The following is a 20077-nucleotide window of genomic DNA, read 5'->3' on the forward strand; positions in this document are numbered from 1 at the left end:
CATTGCTTTCAGCCCTGATGAAAAGTCAACATTTCTGATTTTTATTTCAGTATTTATTTTAAGTACTATATACTGCAAACTCCCCTAAATTGACCAGTTAAGCATGAAGAACTTCAGAAGAGGACAGCAGTCTTAAGTTAACGTGGCCATTTCCTTGTCATGCTGTTACTTGGAGTAGATTGGGTATGTTTTGTGACCTTGTGCTTTACTGCGTTGCTGGCACCGCAGCAGCCCTTGGGTCACTGATGTGCTTTCCCCAGTTTACAAGAGATAAAGGTGATGTGTTGTTGTGTGTGTGCATTTTTAATAAGGATTTAATAAAGAAAGTTAATACTGGCTTTGACACTTCGTGGTTACTTCTGGAGTATGCCTGCGTCAGCCAAGGGTCTCTAAAAGTGTTTCTGACAGAATTTGCAATGCAATTGACTAGTGTCTGTTTGTCACATTGCTCAGGCTGTTTGGATTACATATAATTCTTAGATTTCATGAGGCTTCGGGAGGCACCAGGGCAATTCCTCTTGTGGTACCACTCCTCAATTAGGGTTTGAATTCCAAACCCAAGGACAGTTCTGCTGTAACTTAGAGTTGCTTGAGCGTAGTGTCTTCAAAAATCCAGAAAGCTCCCAGGTATGTCTAACACCTGTGGCTGTGATAATGGGTTTAGTGTGGCATGTTTTAAGCCCACTTAGGGATCTTACACATGCTGTGCTGTATATTTTTGAACATTCAGCAAATATTCTTAATGCAATCCATTTCTTCCCCCTTACTGTTCTTTTGGGATTCTCCATCTGAATTTTGAGAGTGATGGTTTTCTTTTTCCACTACTAAACTTCTGCACTAGTTTTCCTTGTTTAGAGTTGGTGAAAAGTGGAACTCGTAGTGGAGCAGCTGCTGTCTGTTAATAGTCTTGATCCCTCGTTATAAGACTTCATCAGTCCTGGTAATGAAATTAGAGATCTGACCGACTGACTCTGTTGCTAGGCTGCCTGTCCTCTGAAAAGCCAGTTTTTCTCAGCTTCGGCTGACCTTTCTAATGCACTGATTGCTGATTCAAGTACAGTCGTTAAACTTCAATATCCTCTCCATAGTTCCTAATCACTTGGATATCTGCTGGACATCTCAGTAGCAGGGGTGAATATGCAAGTGTTCCTGGTTACAGTGGCTTCTAGAGCAATTCATTTGTAGCAGGAGTTCTTAAATTGCTTGCACAAATGGATTCTTTCTTTATTCCAGATCTGTGGATGATAATAGGTAGGTTCAACAGAAGTTTTTGAGTCCTGAAAAGACTTGGAGTCACGAGGATGAGAACATGGTAATTTGTAGTAGAACCAATTTTCTGAGATTTTTAAAAATCTTTTTAAACTCAACGGCAAAATACAGTATTTTTGTCTAACCTTCCTGTTGCACACTTCAGCAGCCTTGTTTATGTTTTCACATCAACCAAAATGCCAAACATTTGTGGGAACAAATAGGATTCTTGGGGAAAAGGGCCTTCGGGGGCTGACTTCAGGTATTGCATATCCTTATGGATAGAATAAGCAATTCAGAGACAGTCCTCAATCAAGAGAAATGCTACATTAGAAACCAAACTTCACTGTTCTTGAGGTCTGAATCACAAATGACTGGAGGTGAGGAGGCAATTCTGAAGATATATTTCTGCACCCAACTCCTGTGCTTGTTCAGACTTCTGCTTTTCACGTCTCAAATCCTAACACAGGGTGTCGCAAATGTGATTTTTTTTCTCTGACCTGTCAGTCGTTGGTCTAAAAGATACTGGGAGGTATGGGGGAAGAAAACAACAAAACAAAAAAACCCTCAAACTTTGCCCTGTTTTCTATCTACACTGAGGCTAAGTAAATTTGTTTTTCCATAGTAACAGTGATTTTGCTTGTATGTACAGCATGTAATGTACAGTATGCACAGCTGGCTTGGAGTTGCATAAGCACTTGGCAGATGTCCAGTGTGTTTCGGTTGCATTGCTGCTGCTTGCCAGGAAGTGGCAATGCAGTGTCAGAATGAATAAGGACATTTGTGTTTGTGTTTTTTTTATTGGTGGCTTTTTTTTTTTTCGGTTGTGGTGTGTGTTTTTTTTTTTTTTTTAATTTTTGTTTTTATTTTGTATTATGATAGAAGTTTTAGCTCTCTCAATATATGGTTGTTTTATATATGAACATATGTCTCAGATTCCCTTTTCTAGTAAAACCCTTAGATTCCAGAATCTTGGTAAACCACTTCTGAATGTTCCAGTGGCTTATTTTCTGAATTAAATGTTTTTATTTGTAGAATTCTTGCTCTTGTATGCTGCTGTAGGCTATGATTCTTGAAGCTGCATGTGGAATAAAACATAAGAATGGAAAAAAAAAAAAACCCAAAATTTACTACATTCACCAAAGGAAAATGCGGTTTCAAAACATTGTTGCTAATGGTGACTGTACACATGTAAAAATGCCACCACCTTGTTGCCTGGAACTTTGTGCTGTATTGATTTGTTGGTTCTTGGTTCATTGGAAACCTTTTCCACCAGCTAGGATAGCTTATATTCCTTTGGTGGGGTTTAGCGTTCCATCTGTACACCACATCCCTGATCGGCTCAGGAGCCTGTTGAGAACGGACTAACGTGTAGATCTGGGAAAGCAGCCGAGCCTTTCGGTTCCCTGCTGGGCCGGGAGATTGCGCAGAGTTCTGCCAGGATATCCTTCCACTCTTGTTTATCTCAGTGTTTCACAAGATTGGCTTATGTTGTTTAAACATGATTTTGACTTTACTGGCTTCTTAAAGCTGATGCCACAACTGCATTGTTCTCTCAAGGATGATCTTCCTTTAAAAAGTTCTCGTACTTCTTTCCTGTTTTATTAAGCTCTGTTCATTCATGTGGAATGAGGCAGTTGCCTTCAGAATTTGTGTGATTGAATGTAACACGCTTTTCTTTACAATGCGCATTATTACATATATTACACTTTGTTACTTTTGTCGTTATCTTATCATTAGTTCTTTGTAATATTTCTAAAATTTATAGCTACTTTTATTTTTTCTTCAGAGCCTGTGATGGGAAATGCAGTAACATAGTTACAACTGGAAATGAGAGAATTGTGCAGATAAATCCCTTAGTTTACTTAAATGTAATTCACAAAACACAACATTGTAATAAAACTACTCTGCTAATTTAGTTTGGGGAGTTAACAGAATTCCACTGAGAATGAGTTACTCTTTTAATGAACAGTGAGAGCAAACTTGTAAGTGAAAGGACTGTGCATAATGAATTTTGAAAGTTTTAAAACAAATTTGAGGACTTTATATAGAATTTGTGCCAATTTATGTTAACAAAAATCAAATGGCCAGTGTTGAAGGTTAAAATAATTATAAATTCTGTTAATTTCAAAAGTCATATTAATAGCGATATTATATAAATGTTAATGTCTAGTATGGACAATATTAATTCTGCCCACTTCTGGAAGAAGTTGTATTAAATTGTATTTTACTGCACCATTAGAAAAATTACAGGAAAGTTACTATTCAAACAGAAGACTACTATGTGTATTTTTATCAATGCACTTGAATCTCTGATTTTTACTTGAAGATTAAAAGCATTCATTACTCTAATTTTTGATGACTTTGAAGTGAGTTGCTCAAATGGCAAATTCAGTTTTTATTTTTGCCAGTTCTCCATAGAAAACTGAAGGTTTTATCTTATAAGTAATGGGAACAGTTGATAATTGAAGCTAATACCCATTCTAATGATTTCACTTAACCTTGACATGATTTTAATAGATTTTTTTTTTTCATGTGCTTTTCTTTCTTGCAGCTTTCCAAGACCAACTTCTCCAACAATAATGATTTTCGGGCTCTTCTGCAATCTCTTTATGCCACGTTCAAGGAATTTAAAATGCATGAGCAGATTGAAAATGAGTGTATCATTGGTTTACTTCAGCAACGTAGCCGGACAGTGTACAATGTGCACTCGGACAACAAACTCTCAGAGATGCTTAGCCTCTTTGAGAAAGGGTTAAAGAATGTAAAGGTAAGTAGGCTATAAGAAGAATTTGTGTCCTAAGGAAAGTATGCTGGGATTATGTTTCAGTTTACCTCAACTTTTCTTGATACTCTACAAATAAACTAAAGAAGAAGAAAAAACATTTTTGGTTTCTTGATACAGTAGTGAAAACTTTCCAGTCGAAACACCAATTCTTTTTGCCGTTCATCATAGTTACAAAATTTCTAGTAATTTTTTTTTCAGGGCTGTATTTTGTGGCAGAAGTCCATCACTGCATAATTGGAGGCATTTTGGAGAGGTGGCATGAAAGTTTCAAATATGAAGACTGCTCTGCTAATTGGTCAGAACAGTTTCTGACTACAGACATAATGGTTTTTTATTAGTTTGTTAGGAAACCCTGAGTGTCTTTTTTTGTGGTGCACAGCATTTTATTATTGTCACAAATGGAGATGATTACCCGACTGAAAAAAAAAGTGTTGTTGTATTTTGTTAGTGAGTCATGTACTCCTTCCAGTAATCTGTTGCTCAGTGATGTTGTTAGTGTTCCAGTTCTTAAGAAACCGTAAATGTTATTTCTCCAGTTGGCTTTTTCACGACTTAACTGCTTCTCCAGTAGAATCCTATTTGACTTCTGCTGTGTATTTCCTCTGGGTTACCCAACTCCACTCCCCTGTCCTGTACTCTTAGGAACTATAGTCTCTAGTAATAATTTAACATCCTTTGTTATATTTCTAGGACACATGGTCCATATTTTCAGTAAGAAAGACACTAAATATGCAGTTGATTTATTCTATTTTACTATCTAAGGCTGTTTTTTGACTTGGGTATCCTGCAAGTAATTTTTTCCCTGTGTATATCAAACATTAAAATTTGTCTTAAGCTCTGTCCATTAATGATTTGTAAAAGGAAGTGAAGTGAAGGAGAAGGGAAATTTAACACTCTTGGCTTTGTGTTATGCCATATCTGGTAGGATGCTGGTGTTATTCTATTACTTGACTTAAGTGTGGAAAACCAGATTTCTGTAGCTCTCTGTAGATATATTAACTGTTTAACTTTTTTTTTTTTTTAAATGTGGTTACTTTAATTTAAACTGACGGCTTAAGCTTTTTTTTTCCTGTAATAGTCAGGGTTTCTTGATGTTGTAGAAGGTGGAAAATAAAAACTTACAACATTTACTGTAAGAGCTATGAGGAACTCCAGTATGTTGCAATTATTGGGCAGACTTCAGAACCAACTTCTTATTACTGGCACAGAGAACAAGCTAACAAATTGATAGATGAGGCTGGTCTACCTTTAGCATTTAAAAGTCAGTTACATCTTTATTTAAGAATTTCTTCAGCTTCCAGAGTACATATGTACAGAACATGTCTGTCTATAAATTCTGATTGTAATGTGGAAACTAGAATTGTAGAATAAGTAATGTGAAATGTATGCAGTTAAAAGATGAAGTGGAACTGCTGTATCCTAGAACAATTCTTATGCAGAATATGCAAATACTTATTCTGTTACTACTTGAACTTTTGGTGAGACTGTACATTGGAGCAAAGACTGAAGTCTGCCAAACTAAAAATGTGATTAGACAAGTTAATTCATATCTGGTAACAAAATAAATTGGAATCAGGCAGGAAGGGAATACTTTGTTCTGCTTAGTAACAGGCTAGTACAAACTGTCAGCTTGTCATGGACTGTAAGTGAACATATTCTTACCATGAAGTAGTGCAAACATGCTACATACATGAGGAAGACATAATGGGCTTTACTCTGAAAAACAGTTCAATCCTTGAATGAATGGACAAGATTAGGTTATAGTTAAATCTTTGCTTTCTTCTCAGAATGAATATGAACAGCTAAACTATGCGAAACAACTGAAAGAGAGATTGGAAGCCTTTACCAGGGATTTCCTTCCTCATATGAAAGAGGAAGAGGAGGTAGGTAAAAATTTTCCTCAAATATTATGCTGATCTTCCTTGGGGTTTGGAATGACTGAATAATGACAAAGGGCTCAGAGGTTCAGTTTTTTCACAGTTCTCTGTTACTCTGCCAATTTGCATTCAGGGCTGTGGTATCATTGTTCTGTTCTCTGACTTCAAAGTGACACATCCCAAAACAGTGAACATATTGAAATATTATGATGAAATTCTGGTCCTTTAAAAAATTGATGATGAAAGTCCACTGGGGCTGGGATTTGATTGCAGCAGGTAGTTACTTAAGGGGATGTCTAGCAGAACTTAAAGGAAAAAGAGAAGTCCTGTAAACCAGTGCTTCATGACTCAAACTGACACTCCCAAACAGCCTCTGACCTATATTGGACACATAGACTAGTACTGCCAGTCTGATGATTTATGGGTATCCAAAAACTGGGAAGCATCTTCTGAGGAGAGTAAGTCTTCCGAAGTCTGTCCAACAGAAATATTTCCTCATGTTTTTCTTCTGTGCCACTTTGCATTTCATGTGAGTATCTCGATAAATTATCTTGTTTAAGCAAATTTAATCACTTCCCTTTTCTGTTGGGGAAAACAGTTAAACAGCTTGTCTGAGACTACGCCGTGATCCACTGGCAAGCAGAGGGCTGGAGCTCAAAACTTCCATCATCCTGTGTTTAGGTTCACTTAATGTTTGACATGTTTTACTTAGAGAGAATTTGTAAAGGAAAATTCTGTATTGGTAGGTCTGTGTAGCACTGTTCACTGCCTCTGTCAGCAACAGACTTTTCCCTCCCCCGCTTTGCTTTAGGTTTTTCAGCCAATGTTGATGGAATACTTTACTTATGAAGAACTGAAAGATATTAAGAAGAAAGTAATTGCACAGCACTGCTCACAAAAGGAGGCTGCAGAATTCAGAGGTCTTAGTAAGTGGAATCAAGCGGAAGAGCTTCAGAAGGTCTTTAAGTATTCTGTGGACGAGAAGGCAGATCAAGGTGAAACATCTAATTAAAGTTATAGTAACTTTCAAACTGCAATTTCTATCTAAAAAGACACAACAGTTCTATACCTAAAGTTACGTATGCACAGTTTAACCAGTTTTTATAAAATGGGAATTTCTTCAAACCAGTTTTGAAACTTCAGAGACTTGACTGTTTGATACAGGCTTCTTGGCAGGTTGTAATGTAGATAGTACTTCATTCTTTACCTGCTCTTGCTTTTTCCTCTTCCTTCCCTCCCATGGTAATATTTGAGATAATGAACAGGCAGAAATTATAATTAACTTCTGATTTCATTCTTCCACTGAAATTGTATTTTCTATTTGCAGACCCTGCATTTAATTATTGGTTTTTAGGACCACTTTGTAAGCTCTTGTTGATGGCTTAATAACAGAATAGTTAGCCAACTCACAATATTTCAAATTAAAAGCAACTCACCTTCCCCAACTCCACTACTTAACTTTCCTGGGCTCCTCAGGAATCGGGAAGGAAGAAACTGTGTGTGGAGTAATGCAAGGGAATGAATCCGTGCAGCATGTGAGTAGGTCAGATGAAACGTGCGTTCTGGAAGTGGGTATTTCATTTGTATTCATCTGTAACTACCTTTCCTGATGAGGCTTAGTACAGAAGGATAACTACTAAAGTGCACTGCAGGCTTGTTTTATGACTGTTGAAACAGCCCAAGTTGTTTGTGTTTACAGTTTTCACTCTTGACTAACAAAGTACAGTTGATGTGCCCAAGAAGGGGTAATTAATGTACCAAAAGTGTAATACTGGGGTGTGAGACTGATAAGTAGAGCACGCCCTCATGAACTGATTTTGTGGTGGTGATAAGATGTGAAAAACTTGAAAAACTACTCTGTAATCAGATTTTTTTTTTTTTTTTTTTTTTTTTTTGATGAAACTTGACTTCTCTGAACTACTGAACTGGTCATTTTCTGCCCTCCAGGTGAAGCCTTCAGAAAAGATCACGGTCCGTGGTGTGAAATGCTATTGGGTCTGAACAGATGAATATGATAGAAGTAGCCTTATGGCATTACTTGCTGTTACGTCTAGCTGGAATACCAGTTTTGGGACAGTAGTAATTCTGCAATGGTTCTGTTCTAGACTTTAGGGAGAAGGAAGTATGTGTCCTGCATCCACTTTTTAAAAATGGAATAAAATAACACAGCTTGCAGTCCTGTGCAGCTTTAACTGCATTTTAGTGTGAAATTCTTGATAGTTTACCTGTAGCAACTTGCCTGGTATACAAACAAATATATCGATTCCTCAAGTAAAACTGTATTTAATTATATTTTTTGAGGTAGCAATAGGTTATCATGGCATAAAGTTGAAATTATACTCACTTTTGAAGCTTCTTCGCAAAAAGAGACCTGATACTTGTCTTGCTGTAAAATCTTGTGTACTTTGTGTCCTAACTTTAGAAGTAAATCCCCACTAATTTGTGAAACTTACTGTTATATTTCTAAGGACTCCTGAAAACTATTTTAGAAATATTTTTTTGCAAGTAAGTTGTCCTCAAATAAAACATTAAAAATTCTCTTAAAACAGCAAACACCCCACTAGCCAAAGCACTGAATTTGTTATTTTGTATAGTTTGCAGCTTTCTTCGTACTGTTGTGATAAGGGAGAGCTACGGGAGATGGTTCCTGCTGCTGTCCACTGAAGTATTAATTACAGCGGTCAAATTTTAGTCTCTAACCTAATATTTAGTATTACTTTACAACCTGAGTATCTTGTCACCATTCAAAAGTTAAAATTAGTTATCTATACTAGCAGTTAAAGCTAGAAATGAGACAGCTGCAAAGAGTTGAGCATGGGCTTCTTGCTGTGTCCCAGCTTTCAGTGAGAGTGGTCCCAGCTGGTCGTTTCTGGGTGCTAGTGATGTTTCCTGAGAATGTGGCAAAGCAGGTACATATATATATATATATCTCATGTATGGCATAAGGCAGTTTTTTAAAGCGTTTAATTTCTTTTCATTTATAGTAGATACTCCTTACATCTTGCTGTGGTTGAGCAGCAGCAGTTTACTTTTGTCCAGGGCTTTTTCTGGACCCTTGTGGGGGTCAGGGTTGGAAAAAACTGCCAGTGGAGAAAATGGCAAACAGAATAATGGGCTGATTTCTTTTTTTTCCTTTATTTGTTTTGTTTAAGGTGGTGTTACAGTGAAAGTTTTTTAAAGCCAATGCAATACCTTTTTTTTTTTTTTTCCAACTCTTTTGCCAAACAGCTGTTTACATTTTTTTGAGATGCTATTTTTTTCATTGGCGTAGTCAAAATGTGAGTTCCGCTATTCTAATTTAAAACTGTGAGGGTGTACTTCACTTAACACGCACTTTCTGTATTTCAGAAACTGAAGTAACAGGGCACACCACAAATATTACTAATCTTCCTCCTGAAGTAATGCTGACCATTTTCAGTTACCTTAACCCCCAAGAGTTATGTCAGTGCAGTCAAGTAAGCACTGAATGGGCACAGTTGGCTAAAACTGGATCACTCTGGAAACATCTCTACCCTGTTCGCTGGGCCAGAGGTAAGTTAAATTTAATTCTTCATTTGAAAGCATGTAGAAGGTCAGAATTTCTTAGTCTATAGAAGAGAGTGCTTGGGTATAGGCTGACATATGCAATGAACCTGACAGCTGAGCATCCTGGGAGGGTGTATCCATCTGGTGAGGATAGTGCCCTGAAACTTGGTTAAACGTTTAAAAGCCTCAAAGCATACCTGCATCTTGTAGAATTAGGACACTAGAAGTTGTCTTGGTTGTCACTCACAAGTAGCTCTTGTATACACAGTGTTGATTAGTTTTACTGAGGTTTGTTTGGTTTTATGAATGCTAAAAAGTATATTCACTAATACAACATCTTAATTATCATTTAAGAATTTAAACCAAGTGGAGTCCTAACATTTCCTCACAATCTCTTACTTTTTGTATTCAAACTTCAAAGAACCGTATGAATTAGTATTAGTTAGTTTTAGTATTGATTCTTCAGATATGTTACTTCAGCAACTTCTACTGCAGTAAGGATTAAGTGGGTATTTTATAACTTCTGTTTCTCAGACTCTCCTGTTAATTAATATTTCCTGTTGACAAGTGTAACCTTTGCGAAAGTAATTGTCAAAATAGACAAAATACTCTCCATTCCAGTGAGGCCAGTTACAAGTCACCAGAATATTATTTGTAGGTTTAAATATTTCTGGTTTTATTTGTCCTTATTTATGTGAATATTAAACAATCACTGGAATATGGCATTGCAGGCTTCACAATTGCTGCTATGTCAGTGTAAGTGAGTAAAAAGCAGACAATCTGTGCTGCTTAATAAACTATATTTTATGTGCCTTTAAGATTTTTACGAGAGAAAGCTAACAATGTATAACTTATATTTGGAGATACATGAAAGCTTAGAACTTCTTTCTGGCCACACCTTTATGACTTCTGAAATCTGTAAAAGGCAGAGAGGAGTTAAATGACTTTTGGTCTGAATTTTTCTTTGTTGTTGTCTTAATCTTACTGAAAATAATAGTTTTGTCCCTTAGCTGCAAAAGACTGAGCGGAGAGGAGAGGTTTCAGTGTTCAAATTGTTAAATTTTTATTTTTGGCTAAAAACTAGTCTGGATAATTCAGTGCTATGCAAAAAAAGGTAACTGGAAAGTGTTTAAAATGACTTATTCCTAAACCTGGTTTTGGCAGAACAGGAAGGTAGATTTGTGACATACTGTCTGCACCACTGCAGTTGTTTGTGCAGAAGTGCTGTGAACTGGGTGGAAGCTTCTCAAGTGGGATTTGCTGCCAGAGGGGAAAAAAGAACATAAAACTACAGGCTTAGTTTTGATTTTTTTCTTTCCCCTCTTCTAGTACAGAGGGGGCTTCTGAGCCTTTTTATGTGTTATAAAGATGGGTTAAAGAAAATGAGAAATGTTACCAAAACCTTTTGCTTTGCAGTTGTTGATAATCAATTAGGATTTCATTGTCACTTGCTCATATAGGAAGACTTGTTCCTTTAGATACTGCACAACAGAGGTTACTGTTGCTTTGGGGGTAGCAGGATCCCCTCTTAACAGGAGGTTAAGCTATTTCTGGTTTTAATATCTCTGTGCTGAGGGCGGTAACAGACCTGCTTATACCAAACCAAACACTACAATAGACTCAAACTAGAAGTAATTCAATAGCTTGGGGAGAGGCAATGCCCTACGAGCTAAAACAGTGGAGCTGTTGCTGATATTAATGTTCATCCAGATGTTCTAAAAAATTGTCTATTGATTTGAGTCATATATGTTATGATCGAGTATTGTATAGCTATTATAAGTAGGCTACTTCTGGAATGGGGTTTCTTGATCCTGGAGTGGTCATGTGCAGTGACTAAAAACGGGCTAATAAAACAGATCCTGGTTGGCTGAATGTTTGTGAGATTCCAGAGGAAAATGGAAATGTCTTAAACCCAAATATCTTACTAAAAGTTGATGGTTAATGTATCTACCAGAAAGAACTTCAGCTCATACACAGTCCAAATATTCTATAATCGCTTCTGCTATTTCTGCAGTCATGTTGGACCCTATCATAAAATAATGACAACAGGCATGTCTCAGAGTGGCATAGTAGACTGTGAGTTCTGTAATGGTCCTGAAACTGTTCCAGGAGTCATTTTAAGCTTTAAAACTTAAATGAAATAAGAATTATGTCCACGTTCAGTCCAACCATATTTGAGATGAATGCAGAATTCATTTATATCTTTAGGTCAGGTATACTAAGAAGTTATCATTACTGTTTTCTGCAGTGATGAGAAGTTTTAATTTTCTTTCCCCCCCACTTTCTTCCTCCTTTCGGGGGATGAATAGGTGATTGGTACAGTGGTCCTGCGGCAGATCTTGAGATAGAACCTGATGAGGAATGGGTTAAAAACAGAAAAGATGAAAGTCGTGCTTTCCAGGAATGGGATGAAGATGCTGACATAGATGAATCTGGTGGGTAAATCTGATTTTGGTGAGGTTTTATGTTTTGCTTTTTTTTTTTTTTAATGGAGTTTTTTTTTGTAAAACCAGTTTAAAATACATTTTTTTTTTGTAGTTTATTCCAGTACATTACAATAATGACAAATGCAATAATAATGATGTTCTATCTAGATTACATGCTTACTAAGCCAAGCAGAGTTCTACAGTAAAGAACTTGGCAAATTTTGTCTAGCAACTATTTAAGATTCCTGAAAGGAGTGCTCTTTTTTCCCCATTTTTATTCTGACTCCCAGTGGGTGAGAAACAAGAAGAGGAATGAGGGGCAAGGTGGGGGAAGAAGCAGGCAGCTGGTTTTAATAAGCTGAATTAATTCGTCTGGGAGAGAGCAAACATGAATGCAGGTAGAAGAAAATGTAGGGGGATGAGTCTGGAGTTAGGGAGGAGGTAAAAGCTGGGCTTCATCTCTTCATTATCTTGCATCCTAACGCATTCTAGGATTAATATAAAATTCATCTTAAGCTGTTCTATCACGGGATATGAAATGCTTGGTAAGATTATATTTCAATGTATAAGTTGGTGGAAACAGCTGCCTCAGACAGGCCTGAGCAGTACATAATCTGTAGTAAATATTTCTCTATGTGCTTTAATGATAATTTTCTGTTAAGACCTTTACTGTTTTTACTTGCTATTGGAGTTAAACTCTTCAGGACTGTCAGAAAGGCAAACAGTTTTTAAAGCTTAGGCTTAATTTGTATTTTGAGCTACAGTTCAGCAAAAGTCTGATGTAAGGTACTTTCTGAAACTTACACCTTATAAAGCTTTCTTTAGTTTCCCAGAAACTTGTTTGATGTAAGGCAGCAATGTGAATTCCAAATGACCCAAAGCATATTTTCAGTCTTTCTCTTTGGTTTTATTTTGGCAGAAGAAGCGGCTGAAGATTCACTTGCCATTAATATAGCACAAATGGAAAAACGTTTACTTCACGGCTTAATTCATAATGTCCTCCCACACGTGGGCTCCTCAGTGAAGACGTTAGTGTTGGCCTACAGCTCTGCAGTGTCTAACAAAATGGTATGTCATTTGAAACTGGCATTTGATAATTGTGGCTATGCAGCCTCTAATTAATAACTGAGGAGCTTGAGTTTAAAACACTCGGGTAGTGAAAACGAGCTGAAATTCAAGAGTATGTTAATTTGTATGTTGGCTCTTGACACTGTGTGCAGCCTTAGTGGCTTGTGTCTTTACGGATTATTTTCCTTTTCCAGGTTAGACAGATCTTGGAGCTTTGCCCCAACTTGGAATATTTGGATCTCACTCAAACTGATATTTCAGACTCCGCGTTTGAAAGGTTAGACAATTGTTGTTTCCATTAAAAAAAAATCTAATTTTTTTTTGGGGGGAATGGGGAGGAACCTTCAGATATGTCTTGGCAAATATGTAACTTGCCAATAAAGAGACAAATAGAGAAATTACATTCAGGATTCACATATAACTAAGAACTAAACTAGAATAACAAATCAATGAAATAGCAAGTGAATAATGTAATTTTGTAATGGCCAGTTAAAATGCTCTGTCTTCACTATTGGATATGTATTAGCTATGAATTTGTAGCTATCCATAACAATTTTGTTCTGGTATTAGTAACTTGAAATTGCTCATAGATTTTGCAGAGTCAATTAGTTATGGTAGTTCTTCATCTGATACAGCTGGCTGTGTTTGGAATACTGCGATATATTGATCAAATGGTGGGCAAAGCTCTAAGGCTTAGCTGCAGTAACTGTGGGTTCCTGCAGAAGTTCCATTGGTGGCAGTAGGTCTTATTGTGATATTGAAATGTGATGGCTACTTTAGTGTCCAATACTTTCATCATACAGCGCTCTCAAGTCTTCTGTGCTAACAACACAGAAAATGTTACCAGTGTGGATGCTAGTAACAACACTCTGCAGCTTGTGCAAGAAGCTTTAGTTGAAATAAAATTCTTTATGGCATTTCTGTGGCTCAGAAATCAATCTTTGTGAGATTTTGTCAGTCTCTAGTGAAAGTGATGTTATTTGCCACTTATTATATATGTATATTTTTCAACACCCCAATTTATAACTCAAAAAATGAGTTTGGCTTGCTGTAAATATAAGTAATAACTTACAGAAGGTAAATTATAGTTAACATGAGCTATGGATAAGTAAAGGTCACTTAAATCACGTATACAGGGGTGAGCTTTTGTTAATATGGAAAAGTTTGATTTCATTACCATCTCTAATCCTAATCACTTTTGTGGAATAATTAATACTCTACACAATTTATTTCATTAATCCAGCTATTCTCTCTGAAAGTAATGGGAAATGACAGGAGGGTATGTAACTTAAGTACACCGATATTTCAATATGTATAAACAACCAAGCTTGAGAAGCTCATAGTAAAAATTGCAGCTATTAAAATACTTTGAACTGAATATTTCATCTCAGATTTTTTTTTGGCAGGGTGAAATAGCTAGTTCAGTAAGTTCACCTTTTGCAGCCTTCTGAGAGGTTAACTGTGGTGTCTAGTAACTTAGATGGCTCTTGGTAACTGCATTATACACAACAGGAGCTGCTTTTTGAAATTGTTGGCACATGTGTATTTCCTGTTTGTGGTCTGATTTGCTGTTTAAAAATTTGTTCGATGTATGGCAAATTTGAAGTCTCAATATATGAAAAAAATACAGGTTGTTACTGATTCATGATTCATTTTGCTTTTCTTCAGCCGTAATTCTTCTAGGCACATATACAGCACTCACAGTATCAAATCTAACCTGTGTGGGGTTTTCTTTATATATTCTGTGAATTAATATAAGTATTTTACGTATGAACTGTTCTTTTGTATATTTAACCTTAACACCTATTCCTGAACACACACACACACACAAAAAAAGGACAAAACAAACAAAATACTTTTTTCCCTGATTTCAGTTGGTCTTCAGTTGGTTGCTGTCAAAATCTCCACCACCTTGATCTGTCTGGATGTGAAAAAATCACAGATGTGGCTATAGAGAGGGTTTCCAGAGCTCTGGGTATCATATCAACTCACCACAACAAAGGAATTCTGAAAAGCTGCAGAAACAAGAATGCTAAGACTTTGTGGAAAAACAGAGAAATTACCCTGCAGTCCAACAAGAAATATAATTGTTTGCGTGAAATCAGCAATGAAAACCTCATAGAGGGAGGAGATGGTGAGCAGCACTGGACTAGACCAGACGGCTCAGAAACCTTCAGTTCTGCATACGTGTGGATGCTGGATGCAGACGATTTAGCTGACATTGAAGATGCTGCGGAGTGGAGACACAGAAACGTTGAAGGGTTTTGTCTTATGGAACCAACATCCCACATTAATTGTTCTGCGTCTTGCTACAATAGAGACATTTACGGATTAAGGACTAGAGGGTGGCAGCAGCACTGTGCTTCTACTGACTTGATTTATTGCGGTCATGCATTTTGTTGTGCTGGGACAGCACTAAGAACTATTCGAGCACTTCCAGAGTCCTCTGCACTGTGTAAAAAACCAACAAGGACTAAGCAGTCAGAGAAAAAAGACTTGGTGTACTCTGGAAGTGAAAAAACAGATGAAGAGACTGCACGAGTTCTTCAGTTTCTCAGTCTGTCTGGATGTTACCAGATCACAGACCGTGCTCTCAGGTGAGGAGATGTTTTGGAGCTATTTTGCTGCAGTACATTTTTTCTATTTAATTTGTTGGGTTATGCTGGCGCAAATCTGCATAGTTTCAGTAAAAACTTACCAGCACTACTTCAATAAAAATGTTTCAAATAGTTTTGCATCTCAAAATATTTGTAGTACCGCAGCAGAATACTTTCTCCAGCTTTTCCTTTGGGGATTTAAAAAAAACTTAAATCTTTTAGATGTATCCTCTGAAGTCAAGTATTTTTATGATTTGTTGTTCTAGGCAGTATTAATGCTTTTAGATTTGAGCTTTAGTGGTTTCTTATTAAGAAATTGTGTTGATCCACATTTTTAATTTTTTTTTTTCCTTGTAATGCCTGTCACTACGCTTGAAGCTTTATAGAACTGGAGTAACATCTCATTTAACCTGTCTGGATAATGACATAATTATGGACAGGCGCAGTAGATGGGCCAAAGCCAAAGGTCGCAACAACCCCAGGCAGTGCTACAGGCTCAGGGAAGAGTGCCTGGAAAGTGCCTGGCAGAGAGGGATCTGGGGGTGTTGATCGACAGCCGGCTGAACAAGAGCCAGCATGTGCCCAGGTGGACAAAAAGGCCAACAGCATCCTGGCTTGTATCAGGAATAGTGTGGCCAGCAGGACTAGAGAAGTGATTGTGCCATTGTACTCGACACTGGAGAGGCCCCACCTTGAATCCTGTGTTCAGTTTTGGGCCCCTTGCAACAAGAAAGACATCGAGGTGCTAGAGAGAATTCAGAGAAGGGCAACCAGGAGAGGTTTAAATTGGATGTTAGGAAAAAGTTCTTCACTGGAACAGGCTGCCCAGGGAAGTGGTTGAGTCACCATCGCTGGAGGTATTTAGAAGATGTGTAGGTGTGGTGCTTAGGGACGTGGTTTAGCGGTGGACTTGGCAGTGTTAGGTTTACAGTTGGGCTCGATCTTCAGGGTCTTTTCCACCCTAAATGATTCTACAATAATTTCAGATGTGCAGAACATCATGTTAAATATGACTTCAACTATTTTTTCTACTCCTTTAATTTTGATATGAAGTTGACTTGAACATTGAGATGGCTTCAACAGAATTACAGAATTTCCTATATGTGATAGTATTTGTCGCTGATGTTTTGTTTTGTGTCAGAAAAATGTTACTATTGCTTCTTAATGAAAATAGGATGAGGCTGAAGTACTTGCTGCTCAGATGTGCTGCAGCACTTAGGGCTAATTAAAGCTGTTTGGAGTGGGAAGACTTCGTGCCTACCTGTGCTGTGTGCTGTATGCAACTAAGAAGTAGCGTGAGGCTCCGTGGGCACTGATTTCTCTCTCGGGAGACTTCATCCTCATTTAATGTTCAGAAGTACCAGCTGTTCAAATGTCTCCTGCAGTAGTTCTTCTGACACTTAACTCTTCCAGTCACCAGTGTCAGTCTTGCTCAGTGTAAGCTTCAGATGTCTGTGCTTTGCGTTTGAGCTTGTTGCTGTTCAAGTCTTGGAGCAGACTGGTACTGCTGAGTTTCGTTTGGTGGTGATCAGGTCATGCTGTGTGTAGTTTGCATGTTACTGGTCTGGTTTTTTTCGTAACTCAGTAATCTAGCACCAAAGGGAGATTGGGCTATTGAGTCATGGGAAGGGTTTAGTTGTGGTGCCAGTTTCCCACTGGTGCTTTCTTGGATAAAACACACTATTTAAGAGCTGAGAGTGTGCCGCAGCAAGTGCTTCTTGCACTCACCATAGTTTGAGTCCCTGAGGAAAGAGAATGTAACCTAATAAAAAATTTGCCAGTTCATTTAATAGAAAAGTTGTTAAGTGATGGCTGGTTTTGTGGTCGACAGTTCTGCTTCTGCCTGCCAACAGGAGAAAGTTGTACTGGGATGCTCTGAAAGCATTTTCAGTTTTATGTCCTGGCTTGAATTTGCAGCTGGGAGGTTCAAGCCTGGTGTTTTTTCAGGTGGGTGAGCTTGTTTGTGCTTGAACTTGTGCTGGCTGCCCGGTGAGCTCACAGAGAAGCTCTGAGTGATTGCTCAGGTATGACACACCCAGGAAGCTCTTGCATCAGCAACTAAACACCCTTGCACTTGGAGGAAAACCAGAGAATTGCACTTGAATAATAAGGTGGTGTGTTGGCACAGAGGGACGCTACTGTCAGCTCTAGGAAAATAAAAATTTGCATTCCAAAATAATTTTAACCTAAAATTATAAGATACTGGAAGTTTTGGAAGTGTAATGCACCGAACTTAGGAGTGTCATGTTTTTGGAATCAGTGGTGTATTGGAGAAGAATGTCTTGGTAGTTCTTTGAAATACTTGGTCATCTCTGGAGTAATTCTTAAACAGTGATTTACCATTTAAGTCTGTCAGAAAGAATTGTTAGTTTCTGTACAAATCGGTTTATTTTTCAGGTTGGTTATGCAGCTTCGGAGGTGATCCCCTATGTATGGTATGAAACTGCCAGATTTTAAACTCTGTTTCATTAGAGGCGTGGGTTTTGCTAGAAGACGCGGTGAAGTCTGACTTGGTGACGCAGGGGAGCACTTGTGAGTCTGGCGCGGTGCGGGCTCCTGACGCCTCTCTTGTCTGTTCGCAGGGCATTGACTCTGGGCGGAGGACTGCCGCACCTGGAACACCTCAACCTCTCGGGCTGTCTCTCTGTAACCGGTGCAGGCCTGCAGGATTTGGTTTCTGCATGCCCCTCCCTGAACGATGAACACTTTTACTACTGTGACAACATTAACGGTAATGTCTTTTTATGAAGATGTGATGCTCTTCTGGGGAGTGAGGTTTGGTTTAAGGACACTTTTTGAAGCAAAACAAAAAGAACCATGGAAACCTCACTTTTTTTTTCTTGGCTGTGTAGCACTGAGTTTCACAGGTGAATTATCAAATGACAACTGTTAAACCAGTTTTTCCTCATTTGTCCTTTTGGGGTTTTTTGTTTGACACTAGTGACAGTTCTGTATTTTTAGTCCCTATGTCTCAATTTAGTTTAGCATAAGTAAAGAGGCTAGAAAGTAAGTCTCTGTACAGCTAACACACACTTGCCCTCTCAATATCTTCAGTGTAAATGAAGTAATTGTATGTTTTCTCTATGGTCACAACTTCAGACAGAGGCCTAATTAGATTGGTACTAAAGCAATGATTTTTAGGAAAGGAATGATGTGTTTTGCAGTGGTTTTGGTATAGGATATTTGTCCTTATGGAAAATGTGATTTAGTTTTTCTGATTTTGCTTGACTCAGTTGCTTAGGGATGGATCTAAGCTGGAGAAGGATCTGGATAAATGCATAAAATATGTTTATGGTTCAAGTCTTTTCAGTGTTTACCACACTAGAATTCATTCTATTATGTCAGGTCCAGTAAGCATTCATGGCATTACAGAGAGGAACCATGGTGTGACTTGTGTTCTGTGTGTGAATTTAGAACAGCTAAGTGCAACAGAAGGGAGAAGGAGGATAATAACTAACTTCACAGGATTATGATAGCTAATGATGTGTAAAACAAAACTATATTCCCTGGTAGTTCAGCTCAATAATTTGCATCAATATTGAGGTGCAGGCACAGCAGGGGTACAGGCTGCCAGAGCTTTGGTGCTTCAAGTACATTCATAGTGATAGCTGGGTATTCGATCCATTGAAATTGATATGATGCACTTGGATTGGACCCTAATATTAGATGTGAAAGTATTAAATAATATTTTGCTTCCATGATTGTTGCACTTTACACACTTTTTTTGACACTGCTGGGTTTTTCTTTCTGTTGTTTTTTTGAGGCACTTGCTTTTTGTTAATTCCTTCCATTCCATCCAGACGACATCTTTTAAAATCTTCTAGCATTTCAACCTGGAAATTTTCAGGTTCCTCTTTAAAAAATACATCACTGCCTCTCTTTCCTGCATTGTGTTGACTTTAAAGATGGCTTCAAAGACCAGTTAAAAGCTTTTTACATCTGATTCCTTGCTGCTTTTCCTGTTTTCACTTCTGTCAGTAAAACCAGACTTGATGTTCTTGTTTGTCTTCTGACACTTCTGTTTCTCTCTCTGTTCCTGAAGTACAGTGTCATCTTGGTTTACAAAGCCGAAATCTCTTGTGTGAGTCCACCACTTCAAATCTTGGCTGTTCCACAATACCCCCAAGTAATTATTTATATTTGAAGAGAATACTTTTTGGAATTACTCTGTCAAGTTGCCCTGATCCTCTTGCTTTTTATTTCCTTTCTTTTACTGCCTGCTGGAAGCCGTGAGCCTAAAAGCTCTGCCTGGTTCTGTAGAGCATCCTGGTGCCTTTGGAGGAACAGTTACTGCTCTAGAGAGAAATCAACAGGAGTGTGAGTCTGTGCTGGTCCGACTTCTCACACCTGTTGAGAAGCAGTAGCATCTCAGAAGTTGGTGGCTGTTTTATAAAGAAGGAAGTCAATAAAAACTTATATGGGTGTCCTAGCAAAATTCTGAAATGGGAAATAACCTTTTATAACCGAATCCCCTGCAGTTTTATTTGGGTACAGTTCTTTGTATTTTCACTCAAACTTCATTGTGATAGGACTATTCAGTGTGAAACT

General features: G+C 37.8%; 1 protein-coding gene across 3 annotated transcripts in view; it reads left to right on the forward strand.

The window, feature by feature from the left end:
- The window catches only part of FBXL5 (F-box and leucine rich repeat protein 5), a 35625-nt gene that overhangs the window by 9132 nt on the left and 6416 nt on the right, over positions 1–20077 (forward strand). For 2 of the 3 annotated variants that reach the window (XM_080343215.1, XM_080343216.1), the window contains exons 2-11: positions 3803–4018; positions 5824–5919; positions 6725–6908; positions 7861–7884; positions 9262–9444; positions 11748–11873; positions 12784–12932; positions 13127–13209; positions 14807–15529; positions 18112–18260. In XM_080343215.1, coding sequence (XP_080199341.1) covers positions 3803–4018; positions 5824–5919; positions 6725–6908; positions 7861–7884; positions 9262–9444; positions 11748–11873; positions 12784–12932; positions 13127–13209; positions 14807–15529; positions 18112–18260 — 1933 coding nt within the window. The remainder of the gene's footprint in view (positions 1–3802; positions 4019–5823; positions 5920–6724; positions 6909–7860; positions 7885–9261; positions 9445–11747; positions 11874–12783; positions 12933–13126; positions 13210–14806; positions 15530–18111; positions 18261–20077) is intronic. The other variant, XM_080343214.1, reaches the window with a different exon arrangement.

The sequence above is a fragment of the Nesoenas mayeri genome, assembly GCF_963082525.1.
Source record: "Nesoenas mayeri genome assembly, chromosome: 4".
NCBI classification, from domain to species: domain Eukaryota; kingdom Metazoa; phylum Chordata; class Aves; order Columbiformes; family Columbidae; genus Nesoenas; species Nesoenas mayeri.